Source organism: Rhineura floridana, chromosome 7 (genome assembly GCF_030035675.1).
Source record: "Rhineura floridana isolate rRhiFlo1 chromosome 7, rRhiFlo1.hap2, whole genome shotgun sequence".
In the NCBI taxonomy this organism is placed as follows: Eukaryota; Metazoa; Chordata; class Lepidosauria; order Squamata; family Rhineuridae; genus Rhineura; species Rhineura floridana.
The window spans coordinates 88,969,857-88,991,160 of NC_084486.1; the positions used below are offsets into that span (position 1 = coordinate 88,969,857).

Sequence of the window (21,304 nt, forward strand, 5' to 3'; positions counted from 1 at the left end):
AAAATGAAAGGTTTGCATGAGTGAAAAGAAGCTTCTCACCTCCTCATGTTAGTCTGTTCCGTGATTACATGTGTGTATATGTGTTTTCAGACTTGATGTGGAGGAAGTGAGGAGTTAGAGGCTGTATTGTATGCACAGAGTGTTTGCCATTCGTTAAGTTGCAGGGGAAATACATTTGGCAGGCTTCAAATACCTGAAGATGCTCTGTGCTCTGCCACTTTGAAAATGCCTTTCCAGCATAAAGACCTAACGAGTGTTGCTGGTTTAGTAATTTCAGTAATACTACTAGCATCGCTCATGTCACTATCTTTGAATCTTAAATCTAGGAGTTTTTGCAATAGTGTCACTGGCTGCAACAATATTATTTTTCACATTATTTTAAGAAGGATTTCCCATTATTCTGGAATTTTCACCATTCTTCTGAATTTTCAAACTTCCCATTGAAACATTGAGGGGGAAATCATTGGTGGGAGTGATGGGGGACACTTTTTGGGGGAAGGGCTGTAGCTCAATGGTAGAGCATCTGTCTTGCATGCAGAAGGTCCCAGGTTCAATCCCTGGCATCTCCAGGTAGGGCTGGGAGTGTCCCCTCCCTGAAACCCTGGAGAGCCCCTGCCAGCCAGTGTAGACAATAGTGAGCTAGATGGACCATGATCTGACTCAATGTCAGGCAGCTTCCGATGTTTCTATATTGCACTTCAGCTTCCTGTAGGTTTGCCATGTGACTTGCCATGGCGAGGATCCATAAAGATTCATGGAGGCTTTCTTCTTCTCTTGCAGGTGTTGTTGGTTCCACCAAGCTGCTCACAATGCTGTGCCGAGCTGCTCTTCTCCCTTCCCTGGGTTCTTCCGGACAATTCTGGCGGCAGACCAACGTGGCTGGCTCTCACCCTTGTACGTATCAGAGGGAGAGGTCCTTCTCTTGATACTGCAAAATTGGGAAATGTTCAGCAGTTAACGCTTGGGCAGGATTCCAGACCTAAACGTCCTGCTTCCTATTATTGGATTGCTGATGACTGCTGATCAAGATGGGAGCAGCATGCCCTTGGTAGTGACATGTGTTACTCTGCCCTCTACTGTCCTGTTGAAGCAGTGCAGAAATACTGCTCCCAACTTCTGTAACCCCTCCGTCTTGGCTGATTTTCAGCCTAAAGCAAACATTCCCAAACTGTGATCCATGGACCACCAGGTGGTCCGTAGCACGCCCATATGAAATGTTCATATTGATTTGTAGTTGTATTTTTATTGCTTCTTTTATTTCTTTTTTTACATATATACTTTTTATTAAATTTTGTGATTTTACGTATCTTTAACATAAAATCAATATTCAGATACAGTCCACACGTGAAAATTTTTATCATTCCAATATGAAGATTGAAAGTAAAATGAAATATGCTTCTTTTATTTCTTATGTTGCATTTTATTGTATTACAGTTTGAATTCTATGGAATGCAAATTGTAGTACTATAAAATACCATCTAAGAAATAAAAGAAGCAACAAAAATACAATTAAAAACCATGCAGCATCCAGCACATTACAGTTGCTACAAAACAGGCAGAAAAATCATCCAGGGGTCTGCCAAGGCCACCAGTCATTTCCAAGTGGTCCATGAGGGGGGAAATTAAAGGACATCACTTCTATGAAGCCAGAACATGTCAAGCTGTTTCCCCACAAAGTTTAGTTCCACTCCATTATTTGCCTTGTCAGTATCGAGTCTCATGTTACATAAACACAAGTGAGGATCTAAATGAAGAATGTGAATGAGGGAAAATGAGGGCCTTGCCTCTAGGTAATGATATAGGCCATGCTTGTTTGCTGCCAATTAAAGCTGCTAGACGTGTGAAGGGTTTGTTCATTTTATTTATCAAATTTATCAAAGGTGTATTCCACTTTTCTATTTTAAAAGAAAATGCCCAAGCTGGCTAACAACACAGTATTAAAACATACCAAAACACAACATTGATAGTCATAACATTAAAAAAAAGGTTTTTAAGAAACAGTTAAAAAAATAAGGCAAAACAAGAATACAGCTGATAAAAATAAGGCATGTGAGATGCAGGATTTTAGAGGAAATTATATGTGCTTTTAACACTAGTAGAAACCACAACTTGCAGAGATGTGGCTAGGGACGAGATGGCCTATATCCTTTGATATCTATTGACTCTTCAATGGGTCATGCTCTTTCCAGATTGCCTCTTGGCCTTCTTACATTTAAGTTGATACTTTACCAAAAAAATCCAGAGCTTCACCGCAGAATATTCTGGTGTGTTGATAATGTGGTACTTGGAGTATTTATTTTCCTCTGCGAATAAACTGACTTCATGCCCAGATGTTACTTGGGCAAATGTTTTTCCAGTCACTTAGAAGCTGGGCACTTGCTAGAGGCAGGGGATATGTTCAGACTTGCACCCACTCCAGACCTGAGACCTGGAGAGGGGATTTTTGGTTAGATATGTGCCTCTGATGCCTCTGTCGTGTTTCATCCACAGGCTTACTGGCTCCTAACCTGGTGTTGAGAAATAAGTCTGCTCGAGGCTGGAGTAACATACCTTTTATCACAGTACCCCTCAGCCGAACCCATGGCAAGTCATTTGCTCACCGCAGCGAGCTGAAGCATGCCAAGAGGATTGTGGTTAAGCTAGGGAGTGCTGTTGTGACTCGAGGGGATGAATGCGGCTTGGCCCTGGGGCGACTGGCATCTATCGTTGAGCAGGTAACCAGGCTAGGAGGCTTTGTGGGCAGTTGGCCACTTGCCCTCACCAAACCCTACCAGGCATGTTCTGCTGGAACGTCCTCAGGCATTTGTCGGGTATTGGCTTTTAGTTAGTCATTTTTAGTGCTAGCACTATGATGCCCACACTGTGTTTTAAAGGTGGGGGTTCCCTGCTCTGTTGCTCAGTATTAGTTTTATTTTCACTGCTTTAACTGGGACATTTGAATACATTGTGTGCTCCACCCTGAGATCAGCTGATGAAGGGTGGATTGGAAACTTATTTAAATATATAAATAATAATTTAGGGCAGTACATAAACTTAAGGGACGGTGGTGTGCAGAGGAGCAGGAATTTGGTTTGATATTAACATATATTTGGTTAATATGAAAATATTAGCCATGTTAAAAGGCGTTCTTCTGCGGCTCCCACAAGACTGATGGTATCTTGGAATTTGCCCGGTGACTGTCATCATTGTGAGATACCAGAAAGTGGGGATGGAGCAAAATGGGAATAAATAACCTTTGTTTGATGAACAAAGTGTCAATGTCCCTCAGATGTCTTCCACTGTAGTGTTACTACAATGATCTTAAGGCAGGAGTGCCATAGACATGAAACTGATGATAGACCTTCAGTGATATAGGGAGGAGGGCTGGCGCTATTTATTTCCCAACCTGTTCCAAAGTGTAAGGATTGTCTCTGATGTACCGAGTTGGCCTTTCCCCTCCCAGTTACCCTGTGTGCTACACAACATTGGGTGCCTTTATCTAAAAAAACAGGAAAGCTGATATTCTTACTACTTTGGAGAAATGTTTTCTTACAGAATGGCTGCAATAGTCTCTGAAAACTGGAGCAAGGCAGCGTTGTCTTAAAATGTACAAAAGGTTGTTTCTCTTGTGCCCGTAGGTGTCCATGCTGCAAAACCAGGGCCGGGAGATGATGATAGTCACCAGCGGGGCTGTGGCCTTTGGGAAGCAGCGGCTCCGCCACGAGATCTTGCTCTCTCAGAGTGTGAGGCAGGCTCTCCACTCAGGGCAGAACCAGCTTAAGGACATGGTGAGTAAGTGGGAGAGTTGCTGGTGTTCTTCAGCAGTTTGACAGAAACCACCATCACTGGCTGACTTGCTGTTTAATCTGTGCAGGCCATTCCCGTGCTGGAGGCTCGAGCCTGTGCAGCTGCTGGTCAGAGTGGGCTGATGGCTCTGTACGAGGCCATGTTCACCCAGTATAGTATCTGTGCAGCCCAGGTAAGGAACTTTGCTTGTGTTCCTCAGAGGCTATGAGGTACCATGCTGGCTGTCTCTTGACTCTTGAAATAGGCTGTCTTTCACGCTGTTTGCCAGGAAGTTCAATTCTTTCCAACACTAGGGCTCCCCCAGTCCAGTATCTGCCAACCCCTTATCTTCATCCCTCATTTTGCTTTTTCCAATCTAATACATCTGCTTTCCTCCATCCCAACAAGGCAACGATTGTTGCATCTCAAATTTCACAACAGGCTTGCACAGGTTTTGCTTCTGAAATGGATTGTACATTCTCCTCTTGCTTTGCTTTATTTCCTTGCTGTAAGAATTTAGAAACTGTCGCCTGTCTCAGTTCCTAACTGGCATCCTTGGTGGCCTTGTTCGTGCTGAAACTGATAGTGGATAGTTTATGTCAGAGCAGTTCTTCTCTTCTTTCCAGATTTTAGTCACCAACTTGGATTTCCATGATGAACAGAAGCGTCGCAATTTAAATGGGACATTGCATGAACTGTTGCGGATGAACATCGTCCCCATCATCAACACCAATGATGCTGTGGTTCCTCCCCCAGAGCCAAACAGTGATCTTCAGGGGGTAAACGTGGGTAGTGCATTGCAGTGGGTGGGTGTTGCATGTTGACTCGTGGACCTGCTAACATGCTAAGTCCAGGCTGTAGCGCATGCTAACATCCTAACGCTCTGGATTCTCCAAGGTGACTGGTAGGGCACAATGGTGTGTGGAATCCAGTGGGGCTTGTCTTGCTGCTTTTGCATGTAGTGCATTAGATTGGATTTTGGTGTTGCTTGCAAGGCTGGCTGTTGACTTAATGCTGATAGTATGACTCCTCACCAGCAAATACAAATAGCGCACAGCACCATTGCTTTTCTAGGAATTGCTTGGGCATAGGGTAACTCACTTGGCTGGTGTTGCTGACTTTTGCATGTGTGTTCCAGGTAATTAGCGTGAAGGACAATGACAGTTTAGCAGCACGCCTGGCTGTGGAAATGAAAACCGATCTGCTGATTGTTCTCTCGGATGTTGAGGGTATGAGAGTTGTTCTATTATCTGACTAAATTGTCAATGCCACTACAAGTGCTTTGCATCTGGTTCAGGGGGAGACAATATAGGGCAAGGGTAGTCAATGTGATGCCCTCCAGATGTTGTTGGACTACAGTTCCCATCATTGCAGACCACTTGCCATGCCAGCTATGGCTGATGGGAGTTATAGGCCAAGAGCATCTGGAGGGAACCGTGTTGGCTACCCCTGATTTAGGGAATTATCTGTGCTGCTCATTGTGGAGGGCCAGAGCACTGGGCAATATTCTCAAAGCACTCCTGAACAGGAGGGGGAATAACTATTGCCTTATTCATGCAGGTTAGAAACAGAGGTGTTGAATATTTGTTACTTACCTAGGACTGAAGAGGTTTTCTCAGAGCTTTGGAATGGATTCAGATCTCCCAAAATCACATGACCTTGAAAGGAAAGGGAAGCATCACTCAAGAGGCCTCATGGTCTTCCTCCTGCTTTTAAATTCTGACTCTGGCTGTTCCTTTGTGTGATAGCTTGTGGAACTGGCTACAGTATTGACTTGATACTAATTGTGCAATCCCTATGATACAAAGACTTCAACTATCGCACTGTTCCTTTTCATCTGAACAGTAGAGGTCAAAGATTTATTTTACAAATGTGTGTGTGTATAGCCATAATGATGAAGTCGTATGCTACTATCTCATTTCCATCATTCCATTTCAGGACTCTTTGATAGTCCCCCAGGATCAGATGATGCAAAGCTCATTGACATATTTTATCCTGGAGACCAGCAGTCTGTGACATTTGGAAACAAATCACGGGTGGGGATGGGAGGCATGGAGGCCAAGGTTGGTCAAGCTTCTCTCTGTTTTGTTGTTCTCTCGGGGAGAAATAAGATGGTACTTTGAAACGGCAAACCTCTGAGACCTCTGTTGACCCCTTTGTAATAAATATGTTAATTTCCTAGAAAAATGCACTTTTTTGTTGTATTGCATGCTCTGTCTATGACAAAAAGTATAAGTTGTTTACAGCAGCGATGGGAAACCTATTGTGGCCCAGCAACATCTGGAGGAAAACTCCCATCATCCCTGACCATTGCTCATGCTAGCTGTGGCTGATGGGAGTTGGAGTCTCAACAACATCTGGAGGACAACAGGTTCCCCGTTCCTGGCTAATGGGAAATGGCTCTCTGTTCTTTATGCCTTGCAGAAAAGTGTTGATCCTTAATGAGCCCTTGGCTCCTGCCAGAAATTATGGCAAACAATGATGCTCATTTGTTTGAACATTTGCATTTTGAAAATACTGTTTTGCTTTTGTAGGTGAAAGCTGCCCTGTGGGCTCTCCAGGGAGGTACATCAGTAGTGATTGCCAATGGAACGCATCCCAAAATCTCTGGCCATGTCATCACCGACATTGTAGAAGGGAAAAAAGTTGGCACGTTCTTTTCAGAGGTGAAGCCTGCGGGTAGGTTGAAATTGTCAGCCTGTAACTTGTGGGGATGAAAGAACGGCAGTCATGGTTTGGAGTCTTTGGGAGGCTACAGGCAGTTGCTTACTTTGGATGCAGAATAAAAGCCACAAAAACTGTGAAGGTGAAAACTATTTGTGGACTTCAAGTATGAGAGAGAAATGGTTAAGTGCTCTTTGTTATGGGTTGTCCTGCATGAGAAAAAAATGGTTGCTTCTGGAATGTGCACATCCTTTCTGTGGACTGGGATGTTAATTCATGTTCAGAATCAAGAGAGGGTTAAGGGAAGATAAACTCTTTTAAATATTCTCCATTGAGTGTGTAGTGGCCTTCTTCCTCTGTTTTTTTTTAAAGGCCCAACAGTGGAACAGCAGGCTGAAATGGCTCGAACAGGAGGCAGGAGTTTGGCAGCGCTACAGCCTGAACAGGTACCAGCACATTCAGTTACGTAATGCATGTTAGAGCTCTGAAATCACACACAGTGCATTTGTAGTAAATGCACAAGAGCATCAGTAGCCCCATACAAATATGAAAAACTTGCAGGCATGTTAAGAGGTATGAATTCCCCCATATAATAGGTGGAAATGACACTTTTTGGAAATCTGCACTAGTAGTTTTCAAAACCATGCTTTATTTATATATTACTCTTAAGACTGATAAAGTACATTCAGTTTCACTTCTGCAAGCATACAATTTAGCACAGTTATGAAACAGATTAACTTTTTTCATTCCAAATAACATTAGCATTGAACATTCTATATATTATAGGCCAGGCCTGCACATTTTTTTAAGCCCAACTGAACTGAATGCATTCCACTGTCTACCAGCAGCTCAGTAAACCTCCAGTTTTTACTGCCTGCCCTGGACTGCAAAATAGGGTGATTGTCTGGCTCCTTATGGGCCACAATATGTGGCTGATGGACTCTGGCTTATCAGGTTGCCAGTTGTGCATGTCTTATGCATGCAGCATGTTTGGAGGAATTTCAGTAGCCTAGACTAATCTTCTCCAAAGTAGCATCCTGCCGATATTTTGGACTCCTAACTCCTATCAGCCCCAGCAAGTGTGGCCTTTGGTCAGAGATTATGGGAGTTGTGGTACAAAACATCAGGAAGGCCGAGCTGGACCATGGTTCAAGCAGCAGAATCTAGGCCTTGAACTCTGAAGATAGGCCTCTTCGACCATGTGACAACTTCTACCGCAATTAGGATGAGGAGTAAAGAGAGGTTTTGTAGGGCAGGTACCCCTAGGAGAGAAAACTGAGTTGCAAACTTAACAAGTTAGGATACCCATCTAGCAGCATGACTGAAGACTAGATGAGCAGTCTTGGAGATAAACAAATGGTTTGGCAATGCAGTGAGAGATTGGGCTATGGATTGGAAGAGCTAACAATGTCTCTTATGTCAATATGGTGACAAAATAGCTTGTCACACTTAATTGCCTGATATTGGTTTCCTCTATATCTTACTACAGAGAGCTGAGATCATCTATCATCTTGCTGACCTTCTGACAGACCAGCGAGAAGAGATTCTTCAGGCTAACAAAAAAGATTTGGAAGAAGCTGAGAATAAAGGTAATGTAGGTAAAGAAGCTTAAAAATATGCTCATTAATATTGCGCATGTGGTAAGAACAATTTCTCCTCAGGCCAAAGGATGATGCTGGATATGTCTGAGGCTGCCATTTATTACTTCAGCAGACTACAAAAACTGAATGAAGAAATCCTGAAACCTTGGCCAAATAACACTTGGGACTCTGTGGTTATTTCAGCTAAGCATCTTTGTTGTTCCTGCTAGCCAAACAGAAAAAAATCTAGCTAGCCAAAATCTGTTGTTGCATTCAGTCTAGTCTAATGAAACTAGGTGAAAAAAAATGAAGTTCTTGCAACAAGATAATAAATGCTTTTCTTATTTCAGGATAAAATTTACAACTAGAATGTACCAAGCTTGTCCGTAGTTGTAAACCCAGGGGGATTTTTATCTACATAAAGTCATTCATGAGGTTGGATAAAACAGCCAAATCATAGAGTGCAGCAAAAGGTCATGTGATAAGTGCTTTGTCTGGTGATCATTTCTGAACATTGTCACCTTTGTATTAATAAGGTTTCAAATGTGACCATTTCCATCTGCTGCGTTCAGATGGAAGCGTCAACGCTGTGACTTCGTTCTACATTCATGAACTGTAATGTTCATCTCTTTTTGTACAAATCTGTGTTGGCCACACAAATTAAGCACAAGTTCCTTAGCTGAGAAAGGTGGGGGCACAAATGTTCTTTCCTTTTGTTTATTTTGATCTTGTGAGGCCATGTTTTAAACACCAGGTGCTTTGCCTTAAATGCATCACTTGAACTGTTTAGCTTTGATGGTGAGGATGGCTGCTTCATATATACATATGTAGCCTGACATACTGGCTTCTGCTTCCATTTCAGGGAGGCTGGCCCTGCCTTTGTTGAAAAGGCTCAGTCTGTCAACCTCCAAGCTGAATAGTTTGGCCATTGGGCTACGACAGATTGCAGCGTCGTCGCAAGATAGCGTTGGCCGTATCCTTCGAAGAACACGAATAGCAAAGGATTTGGAACTGGAGCAAGTGACTGTACCTATTGGGGTCCTATTAGTAATTTTTGAATCCCGGCCTGACTGTCTCCCCCAGGTAGGTGACAAAGTCACAGGGAAAACAAAGTAAATATAACTTGCTGTGGGCTGGAAAGCTCTCTCATTGTGGGCTTTTCCCCTTGCTCCCCTGGGAAGGGAAATGAGCAGTACTGAAAGTGTTGGCAATACAGGTTTATATCTGTTGGTGTGTATTTTGTAGGAAGCTTGATAGTTTGTACATTATTTGGTATGCTGTCCTCCATTAGGTCAGTTTATAAAGTTTTGCAACCTGAGTAGCCTCTGGAGCTATGTGTATCTGAATTTCAGTCAAGTTATAGATGTTCCTTGGCTTCCCACCCAGGTATATTACATATCTACCAGCAGTTTGACACCTTCGAAAACCCAGCTTTAATACAAAAACATACAGTATTGTGACCAAGGAAGGCTAAATGGACACACATATTGAAAGATGGCAAAGTGAAGTCTTCCCCCCCCCTCTAAAATGCTCAAAACAGCTTATGATCAAGTCTTCCATCCAGGCAGCTTATAGAACCTGGCCTGATTAGCTTCAGCAGTAGAACAGTAGTTTGTGGATTCAAACACTTTTTGAACCTAGACACTTATGTGAGATGGCAAGCCTTTTTCAAGTGCTTTGCTCCTTCATAAGTGCCATAGCGAAATACAGTCTTGTGCCACTCTTTTTAGCTGGTTTTTGTAATGCCCTAAGCCAGCCTTCCCAAACCTTATGCCCTCCATATCATGGTTGGACTGCAGCTCCCATCGTCCCTGACCACTGGCCATACCATCTGAGGCTGATGGGAGTTGGAGTCCAAAACATCTGAAGGGCATGAGGTTGGGAAGGCTGCCCTAGGCCATTTAGACAGCAGCCAGAGTTTATGACAGAAAAGGAAGACAAAAGATTTCTTGGTTGGTTGTTGTCTCAGCGTTTACACTTCACCCATATAGTGTGTTAGTTATTGTTATTAGTTTAAAAGGTGACATCTGTTCAGTTCTTCAGTCATTATTTACTAGTTATTTGAGAATAGCTGTGTCTACCTCTTCCATACGTTTAAAATAGTTTTTGCCTGAAGCTGTCATGACACTTGCGTGTAATAATATATATCTTTAGTTTCTGAGACAGATCTGAGCTTGATTGGAATGAGCCATTCAGTGTTATATGGTGTTAAAGGGAGGGGGGTGAGAAGAGGGAGAAAAGGATAAGGTAAATGAAGATTCAAAATAAATTATACAAGGCAGGAGTCAGCCAGCATTATGCCCTCCAGATATTGTTGGACTATAGCTCCCATCATCCCTGAGAATTGGCCCGTGGGGGCTGTGGCTGATGGTTATTAAAGTTCAACAACATCTGCAGGGTACCACGTTGGTTACTTGTGGTGTATGCACTGTAAATATATTTTAAAAAATCAGTTCAAATTGTTATTAAATCAAAATGGTTACACAACACTCTGAAAATAAATTCTCATAGATTGTAAGTGCTGCTGTAGTTGTAAATGTGTTCCCTAATGCTGGTCTCCCTCCCACCCCACCTCCCTCTTTCTGGTAGGTATCTGCTTTGGCTATTGCCAGTGGAAATGGCTTATTGCTTAAAGGAGGGAAAGAGGCATTGCATAGCAATCAAATCCTTCACCATCTGACTCAAGAAGCCCTTTCCATCCATGGAGTGAAGGATGCAGTGCAGCTGGTGAGTGCCAAGGGGCAAAAAGTAGGGAGATGGCAGCATCACGGTGAAAAAAACACAAACAGGGAGGGCATCTTCAAACTGGTGTCAAAAGCTGATATGTTAACTGAATAAAAAATTAAAAGCTCTGTGAATTCTGACTTTTAAAAAATTGTTTCTTGGGGCAAGAAGTAATGATGTCTGAAAGAGAACCCTTGGTAGAAAGAATTTCACCAGTTTTTTTCTGGCATGAAAAGAGCATTACTATTCACTGCAATTTGAGGAAGATGTATTCAACTGAAAAGTGTTGGGAGGTTTAAATCTTGCTTAGGCTACCTTCAAATTCGTACATACTTCTTTGTGCTGAGCACCCAAAGCAAATCTTGATCTTTGGGTTCACACAATCGCAGGTAGCAATTTGAGACTGTGCAGGAATCCTGGAGATGTCCATAATCTGAGATTATGATCCATTCAGTCACTTGCCCCTTTGAATGTTCCTATGCTGTTCTGGCGTTTGTTGCTATGTGTCCAGATGGTTTCACAAGTTACTTATTCTCAGTTGTATGCACACCCTTTATTGTACCCAAACAACTGAGCCACTCCCCTAGTGTTTTGCATGTGTTCTCTGTTTTGTTCAATACTGTGTTCACTCTTCCATCCCCTGCTTTTATTCATGTACCTTATTTATTTGTAAGGGCAAACTTTGTAACTCTCCTGGCTTGGCCTTTACAGGTGAATACCAGGGAGGAGGTGGAAGACCTTTGCCGTTTAGACAAGCTGATAGATTTGATCATCCCCCGTGGTTCATCTCAGTTGGTTCGGGATATCCAGAAAGCTGCTAAAGGAATCCCAGTAATGGGCCACAGTGAAGGGATTTGTCATGTGTATGTGGACTTGGAGGCCAGTGTTGAGAAGGTCACCAGAATAGGTAAGAAGAAAGGATTTTTTTTCCTAAAGAGGTGATGGAGATGGGATGGGTGTGAATAAATGGTCAACATACTCCTCATTAACTTATTTATTTCAGGTGCTCTATAGCAGGGGTGGACTGAAGGTGGATCAGGATCTACTGGTAGATCCTGGCATAATAATTGCAGTAAATCGGCAAAAGTTTCTGACTCCCAATTCTTTTAACAGTAGCAAAAACAAAAAGGCTTTTAGAAACTCTGATTTTTAGTAATTCAGATGTATATTTCTACTTCTATCTGGCTTCACCCTCCAGGCCACTATTTTGCACCTGGCTCTGGTTGGTGGATCTTGGGATTCTAGTAAAAAACTGAAGGTGGATCCTGCATGCCTGAAATCTGACCACACTGGTTCTGCAGCATCTTTGTAACATGCAGCTATGTGTAACCAATAGTTTTTTTTCATCCAGTGAGAGATTCAAAATGTGAATATCCTGCAGCCTGCAATGCACTGGAAACACTGTTAATACACCGAGACTTACTGAGAACCCCTGTCTTTGACCAGATCATTGACATGTTGCGAGTGGAACAGGTGAGTGAAGGTGGCTGGTGTACATTAAATGTGAGAGAGGTTGGATGGCAGAAATGTCTGTTCAGGGAAGTATTAACTAAAGAGGAATGCTGCAGATGCAAACCTTGAGGAATTTCCAAATGCATTCAATCACTGCAGGATAAAGATTCCTTTATACATTAATACTGTAGTATTATTTTGATAATATTGTGGGGCTTGTCCTGAGAATACATTCCGTTTGGAGTCAGCTTTTCTAAAAATGCACCCTAAGTGTTGGGGTTCTGCAAGGCACCTGCACTACCCTCCCTGCCTAGACTGGAGACAAATCATTGGAAAGCAGGCTCTGGTTGAGGTTATCTGAGTCCAAGCTTCTTTGAGTTGGGAGTCTTTTGCTTACTAGTCTTCCTGCTTGCAGTAGGAATGGGGAGAGCTTAGAGAAAGTGGGTGATTACTTGCTATGTTTGGTGTTCTTGAAGGAGGACTTGGGGCTGGATTGTGAATGCACCTTCTCCATCAGCTTGAAGCCTGAGGGCTTTGAACAGCAGCACTGAATGAGATTCAGACAGAACTGCTCCAATAGGCAACTGTGAGGAAAGTGCTAGAAAAGCTGATTAAGCACATTTGTCTTAACAGTGTGAGAGGAAGGGCGGGGAGGGAGGGAGAGAATTTTCTACAAAAGGAAGAAACCTTGAAGCTGTCTTATGCTGACTCAGACTCTTGGCCTGCCTAGCTCAGGACTGACTCTACGCTGAGTGGCAGCAACTTGTCTCAGTTTCAGACAAGAGGCCTTTTTTCTAGTGCTGTGTGCCGATCCCAGGGATTGAACCTGGGATGATCTGTGTGAGCTGTTTATCACTGTGCATTGGCCCTTCCTTACCTTGTTTAGCCTGCCTTTTTATATAGAAGGTGCTTGGAAGAGGAATGTGCTGTGAAAGTGTTTTTCTCTCCCATCAGGTGAAGATTCACGCTGGCCCCAAGTTTGCCTCCTATCTGACTTTCAGCCCTTCGGAAGTGAAATCGCTCCGCACAGAATACGGGGACCTGGAGTGCTGTATTGAGGTGGTGGACAGTGCACAGGATGCTATTGAACATATCCACAAATATGGGAGCTCCCACACAGATGTAATCGTCACAGAGAACGGTCAGTGGCCAACCTGATGTCTCCAGTGCATTTAAACTACATGTGCCTGAGCCCTTTTTGAGGGTTTCTTTTTGTATCAAGGACTCCAGGATTGCATCACATGAACTTGAGGGGCCTCTTCTGAAGTTACCTTTTTTAGGGTCTGGGTCATCTGGAATATGTGTTTCTTCCCTTGCTGTTCTAGTAACATCAGAAGATTTGGACCACATGTGGGAGGAGCTTGAGCCACAGCTCCTTTCTTTACCTGTGCTGCCCTTCATAATACATGAGCACTGCAGGTATTGGGAGGAGTTCTGGCATGGGCTTCTTCCACATGGCTGGTGTTACCAGGATACAAGAAAAGCACTCGCATCTTCTGTACTCTAAAGTAACATCACAAAAAAAGGTGGGTGTAATCTGGGCAGTTCTGCTTTTTATTACTTTGCTCTCTCATTTCTAAAACTGCTTTTATTTTATTTATTTTATTTGTTTCATTTATAGACCGCCCATAGCGAGTGGCTCTCTGGGCGGTGTACAAAAAGGTTAAAATACAAAATATCAACAATAAAATCAGACAACAAACAATAAACACAAGCAGCAACAAAAGAAAAAATAAAAAAATAAAAATGTAAAATTATAACATAAACGCTTAAAATGCCTGGGAGCATAGCCAGGTCTTAACCTGGCGCCGAAAAGATAGAAGCGTAGGCGCCAGGTGTACTTCTTCGGGGAGGCTGTTCCACAGTTTGGGGGCCACTACAGAAAAGGCCCTAGATCGAGTAACTGTCCTCCGGGCTTCTCGATGGGTTGGTACCCGGAGGAGGGCCTTAGATGCTGAGCGAAGTGACCGGGTAGGTTCATAGCGGGAGAGGCGTTCCACAAGATATTGCGGTCCCACGCCGTGTAAGGCTTTATAGGTCAAAACCAGCACCTTGAATCTGGCTCGGAAACAAATAGGTAGCCAGTGCAAACGGGCCAGAACAGGTGTTATATGTGCTGACCGGCTGGTCCTCGTCAGCAGTCTGGCTGCTGCGTTTTGCACTAGCTGAAGCTTCCGAACTGTCTTCAAGGGCAGCCCTACGTAGAGCGCATTACAGTAATCCAGCCTAGAAGTTACCAGAGCATGAACAACTGAGGCGAGGTCATCCCTGTCCAGATAGGGGCGTAGCTGGGCTACCAACCGAAGGTGGTAGAACGCATTCCTTGCCACTGAGGCCACTTGCGCCTCAAGAGACAAGGAAGGATCGAAAAGAACTCCCAGACTACAAACCTGTTCCTTCAAGGGGAGTGTAACCCCATCTAGAACAGGGTGAACATCCACCATGTGGGCAGGGAAGGCACTCACCAACAGTGTCTCAGTCTTGTCTGGATTGAGTCTCAGTTTATTAGCTCTCATCCAGTCCATTATCGCGGTCAGGCAATGATTCAGCACATCCACAGACTCACCTGTAGAAGATGAAAAGGAGAAATAGAGCTGCGTGTCATCCGCGTACTGGTGGCAACGCATTCCAAAACTCCTGATGACGGCACCCAGAGGCTGCATGTAGATGTTAAAAAGCATGGGGGACAAAATTGACCCCTGAGGGACTCCACAATGGAGAGTCCAAGGTGTCGAGCAATGTTCCCCAAGTACTACCTTCTGGCGACGATCCGCCAAGTAGGAGCGGAACCACTGCCAAGCAGTGCCTCCAACTCCCAACTCCACGAGTCTCCCCAGAAGGATACCATGGTCGATGGTATCAAACGCTGCTGAGAGATCAAGGAGAATCAACAGAGTCACACTCCCTCTGTCCCTCTCCCGACAAAGGTCATCGTACAGGGCGACCAAGACTGTTTCAGTGCCAAAACCAGGCCTAAAACCGGATTGAAACGGATCCAGATAATCGGTCTCATCCAAGAGCACCTGGAGCTGATTGGCAACCACCCGCTCCAGAACCTTGCCCAAAAAGGGGATATTTGCCACCGGTCTATAATTGTTCAAGTTATCTGGGTCTAAGGAAGGTTTCTTCAAAAGAGGTCTCACTACTGCCTCCTTGAGGCTACTAGGGACTACTCCCTCACTCAAGGAGGCATTTATCACTTCCTTGGCCCAGCCGGTGGTACTAGTCCTGCTAGCCTTGACCAGCCAAGATGGACAAGGATCTAGAGCAGACGTGGTCACCCGCACCATTCTAAGCACCTTGTCCACTTCCTCAAGCTGCACCAACTGAAACTCATCCAATAATGAAAGACAAGACCGTGTTCTGGACACTTCAATGGATTCATCTGTCATAACAATTGAGTCTAGGTCCCTACGGATGCATGCGATTTTATTTTGGAAGTGCCCTGCAATGTCGTTACAGCGAGCTTCAGATGTTTCAATGGTATCTTGAGGACCAGAATGTAAGAGTCCTCGTACAACCCTAAAAAGCTCTGCTGGGCGGCAGAGAGATGTTTTGATAGAGGCAGCGAAGTAGGACTTCTTCGCCACCCTTACCGCTTTTATGTACGACTTAGTAGAGGCACTTACCAAAGCATAATTGCATCCGTCTGGAGTTCGTCTCCATCTTGCTCTTGTTTAGTGCTCAGCTCCCTCTGTTAGGGTTATTTTGATCGAGAGAGGGACAAATATATATACTAATGGAGAGCTCATTCTCTTGAGTGTCAATCCTTAAGTAGGCAAAATGGCACCATCCAAACACAAGAGGAAGGTGTTGGCAGGCTTTGGGCAACCCCAAGATTTATAGAAAGTATTTTTTAAAACTTTAGAAAAAAACAGGGGGAGGGGGAGTAAAAAAATGTCTAATATGAACTGAACATGCTCAGCAGAAAATGGGATGGGGGAATGGAGTATCCTGAAAGAAGGTTTGACTGACTGGCTGGAATGTTGAGCAGGAGAACTCCAAACGGCAACATTTTTGTTGCAGATCCCATTTGTAGAGAGAGACAATATAAAACTTATCCCGATAAGACTGAGGTGCTACTTGTGGGTGACAAGGGAAGGTTGGGAGATGTTGACCTGATGTTCAATGGGGTGAGATTACCCCTAAAGGACCAGGTCCGCAGCCTTGGGGTTGTTCTTGATTCCAAGCTGTCCATGGAGGCTCAGATTTCGGCAGTGAGCCGGGCAGCTTGGTATCAATTACACCTCATTCGTAGGCTGCAACCCTACCTACCTGTTCATCAGCTCCCACTGGTAGTACATGCCCTGGTCACCTCTCGTTTAGACTACTGTAATGCGCTCTACGTGGGGTTACCCTTGAAAACGGTCCGGAAATTGCAACTTATACAAAATGCTGCGGCTCGACTACTCACAAATTGTCGCCACCGGGAACACATCACTCCAGTGTTGTTCGATCTGCACTGGCTTCCAGTTATTTTCCGGGCTCAATTCAAGGTGTTGGTATTAACCTTTAAATCCCTATATGGTTTCGGCCCAGTTTACCTGATGGAGCGCCTCCAGCGCCACCAATTATGCCGCCCGACAAGATCAGCCACTCAGGACCTTGGCTCAGTCCCACCAACTAAAACAGCTAGGTTGGTGGGGACTAGAGAGAGGGCATTTTCAGTGGCGGCCCCCACTCTCTGGAACTCCCTCCCATACGATCTTCGGCATGCTCCTTCCCTGAATGTATTCCGCAAAGCCTTGAAGACCTGGCTCTTCAGACAGGCCTTTGGGACTTCCGGGGAGGGTTAATTTTTTAGGACAAATTGCCTATTACTCTGAACTGTTACTATTTTACTGTCATGTTGTATTTGTATTTTATTGTGATGCATTATTGCAATTGAATTGTATGTCGCCTAGAGTGGCCATCGGCCAGATAGGCGACAAACAAATTAAATTATTATTATTATTATTTATACTATAAAATTTATTTATACTACTGTTCTGCCCATCTCTCCAATGCAGATATAAGGTGGTTAGCTAACAATAATATAATAAAATATTAATGAAATTTAAAAATGTAATAAAAGGAAAGCAGTAAAAACAACAAATTTTAGAAAGCCTGAACTAAAAGTGTTTGCTGAAAGAAAATTGTCAGAATTTGGCACCTTTCTGTTTTAAAGCAGATTGTGTTAAAACTTTCCTTTTTTCATCCTCAGAGAAAACAGCAGAGTTTTTTCTTCAGCACCTGGACAGCGCCTGTGTGTTCTGGAATGCCAGCACCCGCTTCTCAGATGGCTATCGCTTTGGGCTAGGTAAGGGAGCATGATGAGTGCCCTGTGCCAGTTATGGCCAAGTGATACATTTGGTTTGAATTCAGGAAGTCCCAGGCTCATGTTTGAGGTTACGGATATTTAAGAAGGTTTGCCCGAGAATCTTTAAATAGCATTAAAAGTATTTTAGACTTAGAGCGAGGTAAAGTTACAGGTAGAGAGTAGCCTAGAGCAAGAGCCTCTGTGGCAATGCAGAACAGCCTTTCCAACCTTGCATCTCCAGATGTTGTTGGACTGCAATCTCCATCATCTCCAGCCAGCGTGGCCAATGGTAAGGGGTGATGGGAATTGTAATCCAAAAGCATTTTAAGGACCCAACAATTAGGAAGACTGACACAGAAGAATGTTAAGATGTCCTGTACAGAAGAAGATCAGTTGAGGCAGTCAGTAGCAAAAGTGCAGCTACTGCTGGGAGTAATCTATAACATAAAATATATCTGCATGTGAATAAAGTGAGGGTCTGTGAGCAAACTGTGCATTGTTCAGCACAATGTGGCAATTGAAGGGGAAAGAAACCTCTAGATAAATGACTTGGTGGACGTTGAGGAGTTAGCTGCTTTACTTCAAACTTTCCTTGTGATGCTGCACTAGAAGATGAAACATAAATCATTTGATACATAAAGAGGGAAACGTGAAGTTAGGATCACACTGGCAGGACAAGAGCTGGAATGTAGTGCAAAAAGGATGAGAGACTGAATGTCAGGGAGAATTAAAATATGGGAGAACATGGTCTGGCAAACATGGCGTGCGCCATTAGACTGGAGAATCTCCTCTTCGCCCTCTTATACCTAATACTTCCACTCTGTTCATTTAGGGGCTGAGGTTGGCATCAGTACATCGCGGATCCATGCCCGTGGGCCAGTGGGCATTGAGGGACTGTTGACTACAAAGTGGCTGTTAAGAGGGGAGAATCACATCGTTTCTGACTTCTCCGAACAAGGGAGTATGAAGTATCTTCATGAAAATCTTCCCATCCCTCAAAGGAACATCAACTGAACACCCTGGTGGGGAGGGTGGTCTTCATGGAGACTGTTACAGTTTTGGAACAGAGTCTGGAAAAGGAGAGGAACCTTCATCTTCAGGCATGCAGTGTGTTTCTGCACTCTGAGCTTCTGGAAACTCGCAAGTGGTGATTTACCAGCCTTATTTTGTGCCTGAGTTCTTTCTCCCACTCACACTGCATTACGTAAATGTCAGGTGCTGATGCTGAAAGCACCCTCACTCTAGTAAGGATCCCTTTGCTCTTGCAGCACAAGGAAAAGGACTTTGATCCTCCACTCCAAATGGTGGGGAGCTTTTGGGTTTGTCGTGGACCTATTTATTGATCTGGATGCCTCTTTTTAACCATTCCAAAAATTTATATTTTTCCCCCTGATGCTTTTCTTGCTTTGAGAATACAAGAAATCCTTGATCTTTTCTGCTTTCTTTTGGATATTTGAAATCTGAAAGAGGTTGCTATGAAACTTCCTACAGTTCGTGTCTTATTTAAAAGTTATGATTACCTTTAATAAATATTCCAGGTACATAATGAATGGTCATCTATCAAAGCGATAGTTTTCATACTCAGTTTTCTTTGGAGGTGGGGAGAATCACAGTGGTATTACTATGACTGTTTTTCACAACCCTTTTATGAATATTTGTACCAAATATTTTTGTTCATCATTTTATATGAAATTTTATTTCCCCTGAGAAATTTAAAATATTTTTCAAATAAAACTCCCTTGCAATATGACTGTGGATTCTACACTTTTGTTCACAATGAAGATGCAAGTTGTGTCTTATTAGAAGCACATGTAATGCTTTTGGGGCTTGTATTGTATAGCTATACTTGCCTTGCACTTATCTACAGAAGTTGTTACTTACAGAACTCTCTTTTAGAGTGCAGAGTGCTTTATGCTTCTTTTGAATCTTTCAGACTTATAGCAACCATGAGAGTTAAATGGCAATTAATCCAATATTACAGACAGAGCAGCCTTTTCCAACCTTTGGGCCCCCAGGTATTGTTGGACTACCACTCCTATCAGCCACAACCAGCATTGCCAGTGGTCAAGAATGATAGGAACTGTAGTACAGCAACATCTGGTCACATCTGGAACGGCAAAGATAGAGCATAAATGCTCTAGGGTTGTATCCAACTCTGCCATTTTGCTTGCACAACCTAATTTCCCCCTCCTCTCCCCTCCCTGCAGCCCCCTCAAAATCTGCTCCATAGGGTTGGGAGAGGAAGGGGAAGTCCCATTGCGCAAGTGGAACGCCGCTCACACCCTGTTGGATACAAACCCCGTGTTGTTAGTGAATTCCTGACTGAACTGTGTGAAACCATGTTTTCTAGATTCAAGGTCTGCACTTGATCCACTGACCTGGACTGATTTGTTGCATTTCATTTTGTCTCAATTGCACAGATTCCTGGCATTTTGTGACATAGGATGCCTACAACTTAATTTTCACATGAGAACATAGTTGTGTGTGAGTGTGCACCTCTTGTGTTTGCTTAAACAAATGGCTCAGTGAAAACTACAACACTGCTATCTGCTGTCCCCCCAATTTTTGGAGTCCCCCCAAATATTTATGACTTTTCCACCATACTTTTTTGTGGCCCTTCTCTCTGTTCAATCATGTTATAGGTGCTCATCTTGCAGCCAGCTCCAATATGATTTGGATTCTCCAGTCTCTTCTCATTTCTGTGATACCCACTCAACTAACTCAATGTCCTTTTCATGATGTGTGGTTTAGGATGCTATGGGTTTGAGTATACCTAGAGATCCCTGTAATACACTCCTGTCAAGTCAACTTCAAACACAGTGCTATGTAAGAGAGGACCTGGGGGGAGAACAGACTCCGGGGGGGGCAGGCCAGCTGGTGTTTGTAGTCCATTGGCCTTTCCTTCAGCTCTCACTGGACTTGGTGAGAGGTATTCACCCCTTTCCCAGAGTAGGAAGAGGGTAACAATACACTCATAAAACCCACTTTAATTGTGCAACCTGAATTTGCTGACGTGTTTGAATCCCACCTGTGAAATAGCAATAGTCTGGAAAACACACTGGGGGGTTGTTGTTGATGATGATGATGATGAAACAGTTGGGGAATCAGATTCTTTGCTGATCTACTACAAATAGCTCAGATCTACCAGTAGGTCCCACTATCTGCCCATCCCTGGACTAAAGTTCACTTCATGCATGAAAGCTTATACCGCAATAAATCTTCCTTTGATGCCACAAAATGCCTTGCTTTTTTTATTGCAACAGACTAACATGGTTGCCCCTCTGGAATAAGATACAGAATGTTTTGATGGCATTCTAACTTCCCCAAACTATAGAGCATGCTTCACCTACTGTAGAAGTGTCATTTCCTGATCCAGGCATCTGCTAATAATAACCACTCACCCTCCAAGACTGGTACATGTTCCACTGGGTTTCTTTCATTGACTGCTATATTAGGAAATTATTCCAGTAAGGGCTCCTCCAAACATCCCTTTTATTGTGCATTCATGATTATTTGTGCTATGATGCTGTTAGAGCAGTCATACAACACAATTCCGCTTTCAGTACTATTTGTACCTGCAAAAGTTTTGGGGTAGTCATACTGCTTCATTTCCAACCAGGGCACAGTCTGTAATTTCCTGGTGAAATTCCATAACTTTATATCACAAATGTTCTGGTTTATTTTTGTGTAACTTATAGTCCCTCCAGACAGCAATAATATATTAAGGTTGGGGAAGCATTGCAGAACTAATAATAATGCAGAATAAATCTGCAACTCGTGTTCCATTATAGTATCAAGAATGTATTGCAGAATACACCTT

The 21,304-nt window shown here is 43.5% G+C and overlaps 1 protein-coding gene across 5 annotated transcripts in view; it reads left to right on the forward strand.

The window, feature by feature from the left end:
• ALDH18A1 (aldehyde dehydrogenase 18 family member A1) overlaps nt 1-19,231 on the forward strand; it is a 31,404-nt gene extending 12,173 nt beyond the window's left edge. For 3 of the 5 annotated variants that reach the window (XM_061636357.1, XM_061636358.1, XM_061636359.1), the window contains exons 2-18: nt 781-894; nt 2,491-2,714; nt 3,618-3,767; nt 3,854-3,958; nt 4,392-4,550; nt 4,904-4,994; nt 5,704-5,828; nt 6,300-6,444; nt 6,802-6,875; nt 7,919-8,018; nt 8,872-9,092; nt 10,599-10,736; nt 11,445-11,640; nt 12,085-12,206; nt 13,140-13,326; nt 17,389-17,484; nt 18,317-19,231. In XM_061636357.1, coding sequence (XP_061492341.1) covers nt 810-894; nt 2,491-2,714; nt 3,618-3,767; nt 3,854-3,958; nt 4,392-4,550; nt 4,904-4,994; nt 5,704-5,828; nt 6,300-6,444; nt 6,802-6,875; nt 7,919-8,018; nt 8,872-9,092; nt 10,599-10,736; nt 11,445-11,640; nt 12,085-12,206; nt 13,140-13,326; nt 17,389-17,484; nt 18,317-18,498 — 2,400 coding nt within the window. In that variant the 5' untranslated portion in view covers nt 781-809 and the 3' untranslated portion in view covers nt 18,499-19,231. The remainder of the gene's footprint in view (nt 1-780; nt 895-2,490; nt 2,715-3,617; nt 3,768-3,853; nt 3,959-4,391; nt 4,551-4,903; nt 4,995-5,703; nt 5,829-6,299; nt 6,445-6,801; nt 6,876-7,918; nt 8,019-8,871; nt 9,093-10,598; nt 10,737-11,444; nt 11,641-12,084; nt 12,207-13,139; nt 13,327-17,388; nt 17,485-18,316) is intronic. The other 2 variants (XM_061636360.1, XM_061636361.1) reach the window with 2 other exon arrangements.
• The last annotated feature ends 2,073 nt before the right edge of the window (nt 19,232-21,304 follow it).